This window comes from Thermobia domestica, chromosome 7, assembly GCF_964235325.1.
Source record: "Thermobia domestica chromosome 7, izTheDome1.hap1.1, whole genome shotgun sequence".
In the NCBI taxonomy this organism is placed as follows: Eukaryota; Metazoa; Arthropoda; class Insecta; order Zygentoma; family Lepismatidae; genus Thermobia; species Thermobia domestica.
Window position 1 is genome coordinate 275,036,995 of NC_137460.1, and position 15,911 is coordinate 275,052,905.

The following is a 15,911-nucleotide window of genomic DNA, read 5'->3' on the forward strand; positions in this document are numbered from 1 at the left end:
TGCTACGGATGAAAGAGAAGATCAAAGCTAAAGAACGAGAAATAAGAAATGTGAAGGAAACAAAGCGATCTCGAGAACGTCCTCAGACATGATCTTGTCCTTCATAACCTTTCACTTGTGAAATCGAAATGAATAGTCGTACTTCAGAAATACGTTGAGTTAAGTGAGCCAACAGCTAAGTCGCCAGTTCCATTAACAGGAAGTTCTGGCCTCTTGTCTTAACTTCCTTGATTTCTATGGTGAAACAAGGGAAAAACTCAAAGAAAGGTTAAAACATCACAAACATAGTGTGAGATTGGAAGGAGGAAGGAATGACATTTTTAAGCCCGTGTGGGACACGGGACATGATATTAATTGGTGCAAGGTTCAAGAACAAAGAACGTTGGTAAGAAAGTGGAAAGAGGCCAGATTTATTGAAAAAGAACAAAGTTGTGTTGAATTGGAAAACAGGACTTAAAATTGACGAATAGTTGGGCAAGATGTTGGAAAAACTTAATTTGTAGCTTAGTTTTCTACCGGACCAAAGAGGGAAAGGGATTTATGGTGTTTAGTTTCACTTTTGTTAACTTTTGTTATGATTGGCTGAATCCAGTTTGATCAGCCAATGCGCGTTCAGATCCATTTATCGGGATCCTGTTATAGTTAGATGCAACTCTCTCTTGTTTTTACAATGTCTGATGAAGTCAATATGTTCAGTTAGTTGACAAAACTGTCACACATTTATTGTTTTTAAATAAACGTTGCTTTGTTCAACAATTTGTGTTTCTAGTTTAACCTTTTCACGGATATAGCATCAAATGAAGCCACATGTTTATCGAGAAAATAATCCGACTTTTTTTTTTTTTTCACGAAGAAGAGTGCGAACTGAAGGTAAGTAAAAACAAGTGCTTCAGAATATTATTTTTACTTACCCTCAGTTCGCAGTCTTCTTTGTGGAGGGAAAAAAATATCAGAATTATTTTCCCGATAAATATGTGGCATCATTTGATGCCATATCCGTGAAGAGGTTAAGTTTATTTCTTGTTCCATAACATTACATTATATAACAAGGGTAAATATTATGCGATAACCAAACTGCGATTGACAAATCAATAGTAATAATAATAATAATAATGTAATATTCCTTTTTAGGGAAGCTGCAACGAAGGAGAAACCAAGTGAAGTGGGGGATTCTGTCTGTGAAAAACCCTCTGGAGACAAACTTTTATCATTAACTGCTGCTGGATCTAAGGACGAAGAGAAGCAACCAGCAATGAAAGAAACTCATTGTGCATCTACTACGCTGTCTTCGTCTTTTCCTGTAAATATTAAAAGAACATACAAATGTGAAGTCTGCCAACAGGTGTTTCGAAAACTTTCAGGGTTAACGTGTGTTGACAACCATTACATCTGCAAATTCTGTTACAAAATATTCGGAGGCAATGTTGAATCATTGTGTAGAAAGGAGTCCACTGAAAAACACTTAGAGCGTAAAGAGCAAGAGTTATGTGCGAGTGGGGTTCTAGAGCAGGACAGCGGTCACTCGCGCGTGGTAAAAGAGAATTCTAGTGCCGCACAAGTACAGCTGATAAAGGAAGTTTCCACAGAAAATGCTAAGGATGTGAATCCTAATGAAGAGGCTATTCAGAAGTCACCTGCGAAACCAACAACAGGTAAGTTTATTTTGTCACTTGCTACTTTCACTACTCTTTAATTTGTTTGAATGTATTAAAGGGGGAGATTATGGTGTCCTATCTAATGCTACAGATCATAATGAGGATATCAATGTATAGCAGACAATAATATAGGTAAGAAATAAGTAACCAAGTTGTTTTCAGTTCAACTGTTATTAATAAAAATTGCAGATGTTCAATCTTGTCCAAAAAATCCCATTTCACAATGTAGAGCCCTTTGCTCTTACTCATACACTTCTGCATCTTTATTTGTTTAGTATATTTATTAAGACCTAGACTGAAATGCTAAAAATAGTTCGGTTGCCATTTTTTAAAATACTTCCCATTTAACAAAAAGTATGCACTCCTTTCTCTATGTAATTAATACGTATTCTAATAAGTTATGAACTTTTCATTTGGCGGTACATTCTTTCAGAGGTAACGCAAGTGTTACAACTTCTTACAATGAAACTGATAAGTCCAAAGTTATGGATAGAGGTGGTTGCAAGTTCCATTGATCTGCGACATTTATACACACCGTTAAAGTTCAGTTTAAGGAATCCTGCAAGTTAATGCATAGTCGGTGGTTTACATAGATCGCAAACGGTATGAACTATCTTATACGTCGTTTATCTGAAGCTTCTAGCTGTTGAAACGAGATTTAACAAAAGGGTCATACTAGAAACACCGATTACAGCGAGTATTTTTCAACCTTATTTTCGCGGCGGAATACCTTGGGTCAATCCCTGAGGCAGTGCTTGTAGCTCGGATCCCAATATAAGGAGTAGGTCTGCCTGTCATATAATTTTAGTGCTGCAGATTGAAATTGGAGTTAAAGATATTATCATTTTTCAAAAGATTTAAAGTATTTATAGAATGAGAATTGGCGATTCTTAAAGTTAACGCTGTGTTTTATCGTGTACTATGTGTTACGGAAGAGAATGAGAGAGGTTATCGTTGTATCCTAAAAGTCGAGATCAGGTCGAGAATTGTCATAACCAAAGAGGCATTCAACAAAAAAAGGTGATTCTTAACTAGCAGCCTTAATATTGGACTAAGGAAGAACTTGGTCAAGTGCTATATTTGGAGCATTGAACTTTATGGTTCAGAGACTTGGACATTACGGAAGTTAGAGAAGAAATATTTAGGGAGCTTCAAAATGTGGTGTTGGAGGAAAATGCAGAAGATAAAATGGACAAAAAGAGTAACAAACGGACGTTTTAAAACGGATAGGAGAGAAGAGGACGCTTCTAGCCTTCATCCTTCGTAGAAAAGCCAATTGGATTGGACACATCTTGAGAAGAAATTGTCTTCTTCACACCACCATACAAGTAAAGATGGAAGGGAAGGAGGAATAGGTAGAAGAACACAAGTGATCGATGATTTGAAAAATAGAAGAAAATATTGGGAATTGAAAGATGAAGCTAAAGATTGAGGAATATGGAATAAACATTTCCAGGCCAAACTGAAAATTAAGAGGAAACCCTCATTAGTCCAGGACCTGCCAAAGGGAAAATACTTACTAATAATAAATAATACTCATTATTATAATGGACTTTTAAGATGACAGCAAATGTTGTAGGATATATATTCTCTGATTTATTTTGGCGCGAGAGCATCTCATTTAATCTGAAGGAAATCTTGTACTAGTTGGATCAGCTTTAAGTTGGTGTAAAAGTGAAAAGGGATGGAACTAGACTTATATGAAACAATAAGATGGTTCCTCTAGTTGAGCGAGGAACGTTTTGAACAACAAATTTCTTATTATAAATGCCGTGCCTTAGAATTGTATTTGTGATACTGTGCAGTCTTATTTTAGCTCATTGTATTCTATAACAATTGGATGTATTGTAATCCTCATTGAAATTTCCTCCCGACAATCGGGTGAATGCTAATAGTATGGCGGGAGAAAAGGTCGTTGGGAATGGAATTAAATGAGGTCTTTCTGTTTTACGGCCCATTGTTACATCGTGCAGGTTAAAGTAGACGGCGGTGATAATGAATGAAATGGTGGAATGCAAAAAGTGGGGAAGACGGGAGAACTCGAAGAAAGCTCACGCATACTTGGTGGAGGCTGGGATCAAACTAGGGACCCCACACACTAAAAGTAATCGCTGTACAAGTGAGCCGCCGCAGCCCAAAGACGGTCAGGAGAAATGAATTAAACGAATATGACATTATACTCGAATCTTTCAGAATAAAAGTGATTATATAGTAATAAACGTCGTAAAAGTTCTCAATTAATATTTTCAGGTTATATAATTGATGTCTTCAGGAGCCTGCAAAGCGAAAACTTGCAAAGATTTTGCAGAAATGTTTTATTTATGTTCCACCATCATCTTAAAACTAAGAAGTGCAAAGCTAGAGTTCGCAAAATTCTGTCGTTGTTTGGAAACAGAGGTTTCTCTTTGTTCGAATGACTAGGTAAAAGCCGTTGTCTTTTACTACATATTTCGAATGGATAATAAAAGGTCCTTCGTGGCTAAACGATTAGCGTACGCACCTCTAGCGTGGAAGACCCGGTTTCGATTCCCGGCGGAAGCTCATGTAGTTCGGATTCCACGTTAAGCTATAGGTCCACGTCTCATATAGCTTCACTGTTGAATGAGATGCTAATCTGAAAACCAAATCAGAATCAATCGAGTGATTTATATATTCATCAGGCAGATGCCACTCCGCAAAAAGTCTATAAATACAAAACCAACTTCTATACTGTCATTTTATTTGAATTTAAAAAAAAAAAAGAAAGAAAGAAAAATATATTCGCGTGACAAGTAGAATTTTCGGTGGAGCACATTTGACCAACTTTGCTAAAATGAAAGCAGAATAAAGCTGTTACAAAAAGACAGCTAGTTCTTTCTCTTCAACTAGTTTTTCTAGGTGCTCCAATGCATAGTGTGAACAGTGTGTGCAGTGTTGCTTCCAGATACTGAATCCTTACAGCTACCATAATTTAATTACAATCACATATAATTTTTGTGCAGAGCATGTCTTTTAAGAAATAGCGTTCCAGTGCAGACCCATCTCATTTTTATTTTGCCTCTCACTGGACAACATTTTCTTTAAAAAGCCTGAATATACGTTACTGTGAACTTCACGTAACTTTCTAGTGCTTGTATTGGGTTAACTTTACAAAGCCCGCTTTACTTCTTATCCTAACGCAGACATGAAAACGTCCCTTTTCAGCTATGAGAACAAACAATCTTATTAGCAAATGTTGAAACAAGAATTATTCCTATATGCTTATATCTACCTTCACTAATACGCCTGCTACATAGGACACCCCCTTCCCCCACGGGCTTTGCTTCATCCTACCCTGACTCATGTTAGATGAAATATTGTAATGACCATCTAGCACAGGCTGATGGATATATTTTGGACAGCGGCACTATACTCATGTTATCTGTAAAGATACTACAACGTCTACGTTTCGTGTCTGCGTAATAATACTAACTGAACTCCTTTCATTCACATCACATCATTAATTTTCTTTTTTAGAGAGCTTCATATTTTCCCTGAAGTATTTTAGTACTGTTCTTTCTTTAACCCAAACCACAATTCTTTTCTTTAATTTGTCTAGATGCACTTTCACTACCTTTCTCCGGTCTAGAAAGTTTTGTAAGTAACTAGTTCGCTTTCATATTGATCTATAGTATCAAATCCGTATGATGATATGGTTGATTGTTATTTTAGAGGTTGAACCTATAGTGATGCTTCCTCCCTTGTTCTCGTACGCGTTTCCTTATCCTCCATTCTGGGAGTTGTCACGTGTGGATTTGAGTGATCTAATGGTGATTTTTCCCGTGCATCACTTAGTTCCGTGAGAGAGGATGGAAGCGAAAATCTGCGCCGGATTCGTGACTCAAAAACGGACCACAAATGTTCAGGTTTAAATGTTGGGTAGGCTGTGGAAAGATGTTCAACTTCATCCTGATGTTCCTCAAACCACATAGCAACAACTTCAGGTGTGTGAGTAGGCGCTTTATAATCCTGGAATATGTCGTAATTGCCTGGAAACAACATCTGGACAATAGGATACACATGGATCCCTAAAATACGTAAAATGCACCGCAACAATTTGCCTTCTTTGGGAATCAGAGAGGTCACACATTTTATTTTATCATTGTCAGCTCAATTTACTACAGTCTGTTCTGCTGATCCTCGCGTAGTACTGAGTTTACTCTAATACATCGCCACCAACAGCTAACGCAGACATGTGTGGCCTTATGCATAGTCGTTCTGACGCGTGATTAGTGCCACATTAAAGAGTTCGACTAACATATCTTTCATGCAAAAGTCAGTCCTTCACACATCAAAACAACTCTACATAAGGCCCCTGATGTTTTGCAACTCCAGATGTTTCTATTATTTTGATAATCATATGTAAATGCGTTTCCGGCCAAAGTGGTATAGTTATCTGATAATACGTTTTTTTACAGTTAAATAATAATATTTGCATTGAATTGATTATATGTGGCTTCAGAGTTAGTGTAGAAGTCTACTTAAGTCGGTTTTCATAAAATTTCTTTAGGGCAGCGTTTCTCAAATTCTGATCCTCGACGTGTACCCTTTTAGTTCTCTTAGATTGAACATTAGTCGAAAAAAGACTCAAAGGCTGCACACTGGTCAGTAAAGCCAGTAAAACTCAGTATTTCAGGCTTTCTGGAAGATCAATCTAAAAATGTTCAGTTATTAAATGGCAGTGTAAGTGTTTCACGTAGTCTGAGCTCAGTGATCAACTTGGTAATTCTGTTTCAGACCTCATGTTCCAAATATATATATATATATATTTTTTTTTTAATTTTTATTTTATTTTATTTATTTATTTATTTATTTATTTTTTATGGTTGGCCTTAAGATGGGATAGGTTCTCCCAAATTCAAAATGATTTAAAACTGCCCAGTCATAAATTTATTAAGCGTTTATCTTGTAGTTGGTTAACCTTGGAGTCTGTAGATGGACACTTTCTGGATCAATGGTCAGCAGTACTGAAGTATTCAAAAATACAGAAGTAATTTGCTCAAGTGTTCAAAATACAAGAACATTGTAAGCTTGTCGAAAACTGACACAATGAAAGCAGAAATTAACGTTTGCATGGTCAAATGCCCAATTATTTACTCGATACAGGGTACTTCCAAGAAGAAAAACGAACCACTTGTCCAAATTATGTATGATATGCTTAGGTCAGTAACAATTAACTCGTATGAATTGAATTTGCCACACATGAGCAAAGTCTCCTGTGAGAACATTCGATGATGATAAAAATCTCCCTTCTTTGCGGGAAATCAATTGTGGAGAAGTTGTTAAAGGAAAGATGAGTAAATTCATGACAAGAACAAACTTTATTGCGTCAAGCAAGAAACCGTTGCTAGTTGTAAGCATAAGTTGTAAGTTATCTATGATTTCTAAGCCTCTGTTAATATATTTGAAATGTTTGAGCCTCCAAGAAAGGAAGAGCAAAGCTGAAAAAAAAAAAAAAAATTGTAAAAACAGTTCAAACTTTGCCTATCTCTTACGAAGAAGATGTAGATGAAGTGAAAAATGATGATGAGGTGGAAAGTGATGAAAAATAGAAGGCATGTTTATTTGAATCAATATTTCCAAAAGACTGACACTTTAAGAGGGCTCAAATTCCCAACCGTGTCAAAAATTGTGAAATCAGCTCTCTCTCATTCACAGGACTCCGCTGGGGTTGAGATAAGGTTTTCAAGCTCCCTGCGCATTATGACCCCTCATAAAGCTGGTACGTTCAATCTCGATGCTCACTTGCACATTAAGGGAACCCTACATGAGATCTCTGATGGAAAAGCTCACTTTAGAAAAAAGAAAATAATTAAAAAAAAAAAAAAAAAAAAATTAGATCTGGCTTGTGCTGCTAACAGAAGTTACAGACAGTGTTGTGAGGAGCAGAGGAAATTATAGGAAGAACAAGAAAAGGAAAAACAACGAGCAGCTAAAAAAAAAAAATGATTGAAATAATAACCATTGAAGGAAACACTTAAAGGGTGAAGAAGAAGAGAAAAGAAACACAGCTAATAAGTTACAATAGGAAGTAAATGAATGGTTAAAAGAGACTATTAAGAAGAAGGGTCTTGTTACAAGCAATGCTTAATAGTGCCGCAAAAGTGGAGACGGAAGCTAACCAAAAGAAATAACGTACTGACTGATGAAATACATAAAAATGTATTCAAAAGGATATCTTGATTAATTACAACCTTTGTTTAAAAAAAAATAAAATAAAAAAAGGAGAGAGAAGGAGTAAACACTTGGTAATATTTACATTAATTGCTTGCTTAAAATATTCTTTGTAGTATTTTGATTCCTTCTGTTTGAAGAAGCAAAATAATTAGCTTCAGTAAAAGCATATAATGGTTTATATACTAGAAAACTCTTTAAAAGCTCTGCCATGTTTTCTATAAAATGTTATAAAGAAAATTCTGTGTAAAATGGTTGAAATGTTTCAATTTTTGTTTTGCTTTAACAGTTTGACAGAAACAAAAACACTTTTCATCACTGGATTTTAGTATGAATACTGTTATATACAAATGGTGAGCTTTTTTAATACTCTAAAGAGTTTAACACACAATATTAATAAGTGGAGGAAACAGCCTCTTTTTAACGCACTAGTTCTTCTATTGGTACGAATTCTTTGATACGCAAAGACAGAAAAAAAACTGTACGACTTAACCGATATTCGAATTCCGAATTTTCGGCATACCGTGCCGATACGTTAACCAGTACACTGCCCAGTTTCTTCTCTGAGCATCCATATGTTCCTTCACTGTTGAAGTTCGTGTATGATACGACCACCAGAGGTAGTTTTGAATGTTATCACTGGATTGTTCAAGCATAACAGGAGTTGCGGTACAAACCATGTGGTCTGAGTAAATGAATATCGACTTCGAGTGAAGGAATGTATGGCTGTTCAGGGTAGCATAGTGGTTAACACATCGGCACAGTACGCAAATATCCCGGGTTCGAGTCCCGATCCAGTCGTTCATTTCTTCACTCTTTGTGTATCAGAGTTTAATACACGTTTAGAGCTGTTCAGTGGGGAATATGAATACAGGATATAACAAAAAGGTACGGCAAAATTTCATGGGTGGATTCAAGCAAAAGAGTTTATATGACCATATGTTAGGAAATGCACCGTTACAGATTTACGGCCATTGAGCTGTGTGATGCTGGGAAATAGTCACATTCTGGTCGCTCCTTAATGTGACTCAATTTAAACATTACTAGTTCACCCCCTAATTAAGGTAGGAAGGTAATTTTGGTATCAATGGGCCTTATGGAGAGTCATTTTGACGTGTGATTAGTGCCATACTAAAGAGTACAACTAACATATGATTCCTGCAGTAGTCAGGCGTTTAATATGACAGTAATCGTACGTCAAAACAACTCTGCATAAGGCGGAATGTGTTCCTGAAGGATGAAGCTTTCGGCTGATATGTATTTCATGTATGGTTATCGCAGTGGACGGGGAGGGTAACTACGTGATGTAAAAAACGAAAACAAGAAAAAACTTGTAGTTTCCTCCTCCGCCCGCCGTGGTACGCCTATATACATACGGTATATATATGTGTGTATGTGCGTATTCTGTATAGGCTATTATACTGCTGTTAGTGTAAATATCGAGAAATGCACTTTTCTCGTTTAAAATCCTTTGCTTTTTATCCATTTCGAAGTCAGTATTTTGTCAATATTGTCGTTTTATTTAACAAATTCTATGAAATGTGTACAATAGGGTTAAAGTGTATTTTAATTGCTATATTTAATTTGATAGGTTAGATGTTATTCACTAAATCTGTCAGGTTAGATTCTACTCACTGTCTAAAATCTTGTAGGTAGTTCTTCAAAATTCCAACTAATATATACTAACAACAACTGATCCAATATACTTATACACTTTCATTGCTTCTTCATTATTTTCACAACTGGTACACTTAAAATTCTCTCATAATATCGTACTTCACAATTATCAACATTTCTCTCTTCTATAAATGTCTACAATCACTAGGTCCGTTCCTTCATCAAACTATATTTTCCCCCGTTTTTCCAATCAACAACTAAAGCTGTTCCTAGCAAGTGTCTTATTATTTTCTACACTTCTAACCTATCTCTATAAACTAATTTCCTACTCCTAACTATCCTGAAAGTTGTCGTTTTGTGTGTGCGCCCTTGATAGAGCTAACTTCTATGTGCAATAAATGAACTGAAACATGCGAATACAAGAAGGTAAGAGAAGTTGGCCTGAGCAGCTGTACTTGATTTTTTTTTTTTTTTTTTCATCTTATTTTAAATTCTTCGCTTAATAAAAATTAGATTACTGCAGTCCTAAATTTAGTATTATAATACACAGTTTTGCTTCGACAGTTTCACGGGAACAGTCTTGATAGTTTTTCATCACTCTCTTAGTATAGTATTTGGTCAGTATTTTTATATTTAAAGTTAGTAATGGTGGTAGTTTTGATCTCACAACTAATTAGGTCCCCCTGAAATCAGAAAAAATAAAATTCAGTTGAATTGCTTATCACTCATAGTTGAAAATCAGAACAGGTCAAAATTAGATTTTAAAAAATGAATTATACAAATTCTAATAGCTTACACAGATGTATTATTATAAAACATTCTTGCGAACTTCGAATATTTAAGAAGGGGAAAGTACTAATATGTATTTCCCTAAAATTAAGAGAATTTTAGTTAATACTATTATAAAGAATAGAAGCAGGCCCGTGTTTAGGTAAGTGCTATTCTGTGCCCGAGCACAAGGCGGCAGAATTTAGGGGACAGCAAAATTTTGGAATTCTTTCTAAGGTTCATAATAAAGTAATATTTAAAACTAGCAACACACAGAATCCAACGCAATTGCGAGAAAATATGTTAATGTGTTTAATTCCCTCTAGTTACAGTAGTTATTAATTAGCTACCTTATCTGATTATTTTTAAAAAGTCATCCTCTCCCACCCCCCATCCCAAGGAGTGAGAATGAACTTGAACATCATGAAAAGTGATACCGTTAAACTCAAAGACTTCGAAAACTATGAATTCTACACTAATATCTGTCATTTTCGATTACTTTTAAAATCTCGCCCCATCCCTGGGATGTGGAGTACGACCTTGAAGTTGAGTTGGATTAAAACTGTTACTATTCATCTCAGCGACCCCAAAAGCTATGAACTCATCTCTAATATTGGTCGTTTTCAGTAGGGGCGGCAAATTATTTACAGGACAGGGGCGAAAAATATCAATATACTTCTATTCAGGCCAGTATTTATATATGTGCTCAAAATATTAAAAGCAAATAAGATAAATTTGCCTAATACGCCAATGAACCAGATATATAAATTCTAAAATTTCTGTATTTTAAGAAAATGATTTCTCGTCGCTTCCATTATTTGGTTACAAATCTATTATAAATGATAAATGAAAATGGTCTGTTAATGGAAATTATGTCGTACTATATCTCTTAGTAAACGTTACTTCCTGAATGTAAAGGGTAAGCCAAAAGTCAGGTGATAGTCCTGTAATAAAGTCCACATTGGCCATAGATGATGAGTGGAGGAACCTAAACAACACACACGACCATCATCTTGAATATCACTTGAACTTTCTGAATTGGAAGGTAGGTATGCGACAAATTGTTTAAGATTGTTTTTCTTATTAGGAACGCAATGATGCAGTCCCTTTTGTCATATCACTAACCGTTCATAAATTATGATCTGTTTTATCCCTTTTTATACTATCATAATACATGCTCGGAATGACCACCTTGTGGAACAATGGTGTCTGCTATACGCCTCTTCCACTCCTCAATGCACAGCTAGCAATTTTCTGGGCGCACAGAACCACATGCATCCTCAATCCGCTGTACGATATGTTGTAAATTCCGGATCTTGACGGCATGGCCTTAAGGTGGCCCATAGATAGCACGGGCACGGAAAAATCTGGATTGGTTGCCAGTTGTGCTGTTGTGCTTTCTGCAGACTGCAGCTGATGGTCTGGATCGTCCTCTCTGAGATGCTACTGAAGATGCTGCTCTTGTATTGGTGCAACTTGTTAGTGGAAAGTATCCTCCAAATGGAGGTTCGACTAACTCCATATTCCTGGGATAAAAGTGTGCTACGTTGGGGGCTTTTCCTGGAGGATGCGAGGACAGCAACTGTCGTTTCCTCTTCTGTAGACGTTCTCGGACGACCATTACGATATCTGTAGTCCACAGAACCTATCTCACGAAATCTGCTGATGAGTTTGGCCACACCATTGTGGGATATGGGCTCCCTTTCAGGGTGCAACGCATTAAACTCCGCAGCCACCACCCTCCTGCTTCGATTTGCACACATGAGAATCATCTAATACGTTCCTGGGTCGTCAGCACCATTGTTCAGTCACTGGAATGTGCAACGATAAAACAACCCATAATTCATTAACGGTTAATGATGTGACAAAATAGACAGCAGCATCGCATTTCTGATCAAAAAACATTCTTAAAACATGTGGCGTAAGCGTACCTTCCAATTTAAAAGAACTAAAGTGATATTCAAAATAGCGGACTTCAAGATTGCAATCGTGGTGGTCACTTTTTTTTTAGGTTGCCCCATCCCCCACTCATCATCTTGTGGACCTCTCGCCCAATAGATTTTTCTGTAACGGGACTGTCACCTGATTTTTAGCCCAGCTTGTATATTTAGGATCTGCATCCGGTTGAGACAGGAAGGAAATAGGTTAATACTGTGATCTTTTATTGATTATCTTTCGCCTTATATTTCGCAACGGGCGTGAACTTCAATTGTTACTCTCATTATTATCGTTATATGTTTTTACAGATAGTAAATGTGATGCTGAAATTGAACAAAAGCATAAACCTGAATTCTGGACAGTAAAAAATGAGAATGGTCAAACTGCAACCCAAATCCTACTATCAATTCTTAAAGAAGAAAAAATTCAGGAACTATTAAATAGTGAGAAAATATCCAAGAATGAAGCGTGGGATAAGATTATGAATGAGATGTGTTGTAAGGGCGTAAAAATAGCCCAAAAACTAAGGCCAAAACTTATTAATAGATGGTCTCATCTGAAACATGAATATTTACGTTTCAAAGAACGTTCCTTGAAAGCAGATGAAAGTGAGATCAATGCTCCAGAATATGCTGACGATATAGCTGAAGTGCTTTCTGCGGAAGTAAAAGTTATTTCACGTTTGATGATGAAGCAAGGCGCACCATCTTCGAGACTATCTAAAGAGTCTGTGTTTTCCACAGCTGAAGAAACTTCAGCGAGACCTAGTTCAATATCTAATCCAGCATCTATGAAAGTAGATGAGAAAGAAGAAAATGCCAGTAAGTATGAATCATTGCTGTTACTATTAGCTAAGGCTTGTGAGATACTAGAAAATGTAAGTTTCTTTTTTCTTTCTTTTTTTTTTTCACATCTAACAGTTTATATTACCCTTACTACGTATGTGGAATTTATTAAGTAAGACGCTTCATAAGAATGATGTGGAAATATTTAGAATCATAAATGGAAGAAATGATTTCTAATATATTTTAATAGTTATCCTCGAAAAAAACCTTCACCTTCCTTATTCGTAGCACCTTTGTTTTACTGTGTTAACATTCAAATCCTGCTCGGAGTGCGACTGGAGTAAATACTCAAATAATTGTTCGTATTCTAGTATTATTCATGTTATCCATAAAGCGTTGTTTATATTTTGAAAGATTCTGTCTGAATTTACCTTCCCCCTCTCCCTTGCTAATATACAGGGTGGAGTTGATAACAAACATTAATAACAAGAAAACAAAGAATCATAGAACCATGCGGTCTGAAAACATCGCTTGTATGACACTTCAAGATTTCTGCCATTTACTGCAGCCGACCGCAGCACGAGAATTATTTGTTTAAAAATGACATCGTGGTATCATGAAACAAAATCTCCCGTCACAGTTCAGTGAACATTCAGGAGAGAGTATGGACAGCAGCCACCAGATGTTAAGAGAATAAAAGAATGGTATAGCAAGTTTACTGCAACTGGAAGTGTTTTAGATCGTGATAGAAGCGATAGACTGAGTGTTAGTAAGGAACGTGTGGAAGCTGTTGGGGTTGCTTTAACTTGAAGCCTACGGAAGTCCTTGCGTTGAACATCACGTGAACTGGACATCCCGCAGGCAACTGTGTTAAAAGTTTTACATAAACTTTGAAGTTATACGCATATAAGGTGCAGATTGTTCATGCGTTAACGCAAGAAAACTGTCCCCGACGCGCAAGTTTCGCATTTGACATTGCGTGGGCAACTAATGGAGCACATGTGGATATTCTCTAAATCAAATATAAACTATTTGCTGAGCAAAACTATATATTTTCATTAAAATTCAACACATGTTACAATTTCGCCAACTAACTCTTTGGCTTCATCAGACACTATGTGATACCTTCGAACATGATTGTTTTAGCTTTGCTCTGACCTACTTCGTCTATTCTTCGTTTTAACTCCATCGAGTTTTTCACACTGCTAGTGTCTTGTTGTTTCCTTAACATTTCTATAGTCTTCTTTAACTCCTCCTCTAGTGGTTCAAATATATTCCCTCTGGAATCTAATACTGATCTCAATTTTACCTCCTCCTTATGAACCTTAGGAAATCCTTTCATTATCGGTATTCTACCTTCTTTATTGAGACCTCTTTCAAAACCTGCTCTTGTTATTGACACGAAAACTTTTTCTTTAATTTTTTACACATAGATCTTTCAGTTGTCACCTCGTAAGAGTCATCACAGATATCATTCAACTTTTCTTTGTACCATTGTTTATCCATTACTACAATGGCGCCACCTTTGTCTGCTTGTTGCACACATATGTCTTTTCTTTTCTTTATTTCTTTCAACACACTGTACTCTTGTTTTGAAAGGTTCCCCTTTGGCTTCTTTATGTTCATTTGCACAATGACCTTAGCCCTTCTTCTTATCTTGTCCCTTATGCTCAGCAAATAATTAGTGTATATTTAATTATAACAAAACAAAGCTTCTACTTATGGAAGATATCTCCAAATCAGGTAAAAAGTTTTTGAGTTTCCCTATTATTTGCCGCAAACTGCATGCTTCTATCATTTTTGTTTTTCATGTTGTTAATGTGTGTTATCAGGTAGAGATTTTATGTCCACCCTGTAGATATTTGTCTATTTTTCCTAACTTCGTGCACACGAATAGGAATTATGTTTTCGAAAGACCCAAGAGGAACTTATCACGTAGTGTGCATACATGGATAATGCTTTATTCATCCACAAATATATATTTATAACATCCTTTGTTGAGAGTTTCAATAGTATGTGTTATAGGCTTCAGATAACAGTTGAAAACTCACAAACGAATTGATCAACCTAACTTTCGTGAACTTTCCGTATTAATTTATAGAAAGAATGTCAAATTACACATATACAGAAAGCCTTCAGCCGATTAAGATTCTTCAGATTCTTTACAAGTGAAAGGCTTCTTATAGATTAAAGAAATTTTCTTCGCAAGACATTTCATTTTACTTCTGGTAAACCAATACAGATACAAGAAATTAGATATATTTTAAAATCCGTATTTAAAATAATAATAATAATAATAATAATAATTACCAGGATGTGGTTCAGAATTGGATTGACGTATCACAAGCAAATAAGCTATTAGAAATGACATCTACGAAATGCAATATTAACATAGGTGTAAAACTAGGTTGGAGTATAGGAAATCATTATGGATTATGAAGGACATCTAAACGGACAATCTTTACATATATTAGTTCCTGTTTATGTAAAATTATGTTTCCTTTTTTCTAAACCTAACCGATGATGTTTGCAATGTCGTGGGTCAGGGAAATTAATATCAGAATTTTCAATGTAAACCACATACCAGCATGGATTGTAATCAAATATGTACGTATTTGTCTTGCGTATTTTATACTGTTTTACAGAAGTAATACTTGTGTTGGACGTAGTCACGTCTTATTTGATAAAGAACTCTTGTTGAAAGAAAGTAAAGAATGAGAAACAACAAATGTTATGACTGCTCAGATAATGTTTGGAGAAAAAAAAGAGTTTGGAGAAAACACAAGTATATCTAGAGGACTGAAAATATGTTGAAAGATAGAAATTTAGTACACGATCATGTTTGTCATTACTTTTTACAGTCATTACTTTTAGCTTACTAGATAGAATCATAGAAACTGAAGTTGAATTCATGCCTATTCGAGTACAAAGGTTTGTGGTAATATAAATTGGAAGA

The 15,911-nt window shown here is 35.8% G+C and overlaps 1 protein-coding gene across 9 annotated transcripts in view; it reads left to right on the top strand.

Annotated features, from left to right (window-relative positions):
• LOC145690935 (uncharacterized) overlaps nucleotides 1-15,911 on the top strand; it is a 172,330-nt gene that overhangs the window by 39,979 nt on the left and 116,440 nt on the right. For 8 of the 9 annotated variants that reach the window (XM_081766382.1, XM_081766381.1, XM_081766384.1 and 5 more), the window contains 2 exons: nucleotides 1,132-1,652; nucleotides 12,479-12,991. In XM_081766382.1, the coding sequence (XP_081622508.1) occupies nucleotides 1,132-1,652; nucleotides 12,479-12,991 (1,034 nt within the window). The remainder of the gene's footprint in view (nucleotides 1-1,131; nucleotides 1,653-12,478; nucleotides 12,992-15,911) is intronic. The other variant, XM_081766387.1, reaches the window with a different exon arrangement.